The sequence below is a fragment of the Oryza glaberrima genome, chromosome 2 (assembly GCF_000147395.1).
Source record: "Oryza glaberrima chromosome 2, OglaRS2, whole genome shotgun sequence".
In the NCBI taxonomy this organism is placed as follows: Eukaryota; Viridiplantae; Streptophyta; class Magnoliopsida; order Poales; family Poaceae; genus Oryza; species Oryza glaberrima.
The window spans coordinates 11,823,212-11,826,750 of NC_068327.1; the positions used below are offsets into that span (position 1 = coordinate 11,823,212).

General features: G+C 42.2%; 1 protein-coding gene across 1 annotated transcript; it reads left to right on the forward strand.

Moving 5' to 3' along the window:
- Window positions 1–325: 325 nt before the first annotated feature.
- On the forward strand, window positions 326–1,498 carry LOC127764377 (BTB/POZ and MATH domain-containing protein 1-like). Its single transcript, XM_052289255.1, has one exon. The coding sequence runs from the start codon at window positions 326–328 to the stop codon at window positions 1,496–1,498; it is 1,173 nt and encodes a 390-aa protein (XP_052145215.1).
- Window positions 1,499–3,539: the final 2,041 nt, after the last annotated feature.

Sequence of the window (3,539 nt, forward strand, 5' to 3'; positions counted from 1 at the left end):
GCCATGAGAAAGACGACCTGCAGAGCTCTGGAGTCTGGAGGTCTAGCTCTTTACTGAACATGTTGTCCATAGCTCAAACGCTGAAAACAGCAAGAGGTAGTACTTTACTGGAGGTCTAGCTCTTTACTGAACATGTTGTCCATAGCTCAAACGCTGAAAACAGCAAGGGGTAGTACATTACTATCAATTTTCAGTAAACTGATTACTGAAAGCATCTCGAGGTGCCTCTGCTCATATTTTTTTCGTTTGACTTACTCTCCTACATTCAGATCGGTCTAGCTTAACTCATCACGCCTCTACTATTAAACATTGCAAGACCTTCAGAATGCTCCATCCATCTCCAGAATCACATCCTACCTTCAGAATGACAGACATCTGCAACACTTTCTCCACCATTGTCGCGGAGGCCGTGAGCGGGTCACATGTGATCAAGATAGCTGGGTACTCAAGAATCAAGGTGTTACTCCGCAACGGTGAGTCCCTGACATCCATCCCTTTCAGCGTTGCAGGCCACAGCTGGACCATCAGATTTTACCCCAACGGTGATTCCGCGGAGAGCCAAGATTACCTATCGTTCTATCTGATCCTTGACTCCGCCAATTCCTACGACGTGAAGGTGATTTTCAGCTTTGAGTTGCTTGGCAAGAATGGGAGATCAGTGTCGTCTTACAGCTTCACTACAGATCTCCGCACCTTCTCCTACAAAGGCTCATTGTGGGGATACAACAAGTTCATTCACCAAACGGTATTGGAAGAATCGTCAGCCCATTTAAGAGACGATTCGTTTTCCATCAGGTGTGACATCAAAGTGTTCAAGGAGATCTACAGCCAAGAAACCAAGGGTGTTCATAGCAAGTTTGTGGAGGTTCCTCCAAGCAACCTGCATCAACATCTAGGCAACCTCCTAGACAGCATGGATGGATCAGACGTGGTCTTCGAGGTCCGCGAGGAGAGATTCTCTGCTCATAGGTGCGTTCTTGCTGCTCGGTCATCGGTCTTCAAGGCCGAGCTTCTTGGCACCATGAAGGAGAAAGCCGATGGAGCCATTCAAGTCGATGATATGGAGCCTGGAGTGTTTAAGTCTTTGCTGCATTTCATTTACACCGATTCCCTGGACACGATGGCTCAAGAAGATCAGAGCAGAGACGAAGCAAGCGAGGAGGAGGATTTGGTGATGGCTCAGCATCTACTTGTCGCAGCGGACCGGTACAACGTCGAGAGACTGAAGCTGATATGCGAGGAGAAGCTATGCGAGAGCATTGACTCCAGCATGGTGGCAACCAGTTTGGCGTTAGCTGAGCAGCACAATTGCAATGGGCTCAAGGAAGCTTGCTTTGAGTTCCTTGCATCTCCTTCCAACCTACTGGAGATGATGGCAAGCGATGGTTATGACCATCTTAAAACCAGCTGCCCTGCTGTTCTCAAGGAGCTCACTACAAGATTTCTGCCTCCGGAAACGAAAGCATCAGAAGAGATAACCATTGGTCTGTATAATTAGTTCTTCAAGTATGCTTATTTTGATTGTGATAATCGAAAAGAAAGTTTTTTTTAGTGCTAATGCCGTGGTATTTCTGCACCTTAGAAAGCTACCAAGTTTATCTTTCCTGGAAGTAATGGCCTTCTATGGATCAAGTTTTTCAGTTGTTTCTGACATTTTTTTTCCTTGGTTTTTTCTGAAGTGCAAAATTTGACCATGTATAGTTAGTCCCTCTATACTGATACGCTATTACTCTATAGCCCTTAGAAATTCCATGCGTACTATCATATCTGAAAAATAATTAATTGTGTGCATTTCAATAGTCCTATTTGTAAGAATTTCTTTGTTTAGTAGATCTAATTCCAGAAACTAACATGCCGTGAAAAACTACATATATTAATATCACAGTGCTTTTACATGTATATTTCCAATACGATCCATGAGCACAGAGGAATTTTAGATAAATATTGTAGGATCGAATAACAAGACTAAGCCTTCCAGAGAGAGGTGAATGGTCCCAACACCAAAAACCGAAAACTTTTAATTGAATGAAAAGTCACTCTCGAACTGATGGAGATCGGTCTGACCGGAGTTGAGGCGCTGGTCTGACCGCACAGATGCATCCGGTCTGACCGCTGTAGCCGCTCCGATCTGAACGTCCGTGGCATTGCCGTCGTCCATTGCTGCTGAGGTGATGCCGGTCTAACCGCTAGTATTCCTCTAGTGTGACAAAGTTGAAAGTAGATTAATTTTTATTACTTCTATTTGTGTTTACAAAGTGCAACAACAACACTCCTCGCACAAACCCTTCTCCATCGGAAAGATTTATGGAATGGATCAGTCATGGGTCAAGCTTATCCAAGGTCACTGCCGGACCCAGGGGTTCCAGGTGTGCACCGGCATACTCAAAACTTCCGAAGTAATTGTAGACCTCCGTTTTTCAATAGATGGCACTGTTGACTTTTTGTCGTACGTTTGACCATTCGTTTTATTGAAAAAAAATGTGAGTTGTTTTATCACTCAAACTATTTAAGCATGATTTATACCGTATACATTTTCATAAAATTTTTAAATAAGACAAATGGTCAAATATTTGTTCAAAAGTCAACGACGTTATCTATTAAAAAATGGAGGGAGTACGTAGGAGTAGTTTGTAGCAGTGGGCTGAATGATCAATGTTCACAACAAAGACTTCATTGACTTTTTAGTCCTTCTAGGACAAAACCCATTGCAGGAAAGACTTCATTGACAAAACCTATTCCATAACCCTGGGACTAATTTTAGTCTCTGTCACATCGGATGTTTGGTCACTGATTAGAAGTATTAAACGTTGACTAATAATAAAACTAATTGCATAAATGAGAGCTAATTCGCGAGACAATTTTTTTAAGCCTAATTAATCTATAATTAGCATGTGTTTACTGTAGCATCACATATACTAATCATGGATTAATTAGGCTCAATATATTCGTCTCGCGAATTAGTTTAGGGTTATGGAACGGGTTTTATCATTAGTCAACGTTTAATACTTCTAATTAGTTTCAAATATCCGATATGACATGTAGTCCCTCGATCCAAATAGGCACATAGTCCATTCGCTGATTTCTGACCATGATTCCCAAACGGAGGCACGCCGTGGCTCACCGCCAATCGGGTCCAGCAAAGTGGCGATGTAGCTCAACAAGTCTTTCACATTTTTACAAACTTTACTTCCTGTTGGGGCCAAGGTTATATTCAGTGGCAAAAATGTTCAGTAGTGACCTGGCAGAGGTCTTTCATATGCCACTCTCATATCAAGATTGTCAGGAATTCCTGCAAATTAGCTCGGAAATACAAGGCACGGTGTTAAGCTCCAATGCAGATAACCGGAGTACTGGACATATATATGAGGTCGACACATATTTTTTTTATGCTTTGAACTTTTTTATTTTTTAACTTAAAAATAGACCCTGCAAAAGTTATTTCCATATTATGATCCTTTTGGCTAAGTTCATTCCATCTGACGTGGCAAAACATTACTGACACGCCACGCATAGCGGGCAAAACAATACTGACACGCTAC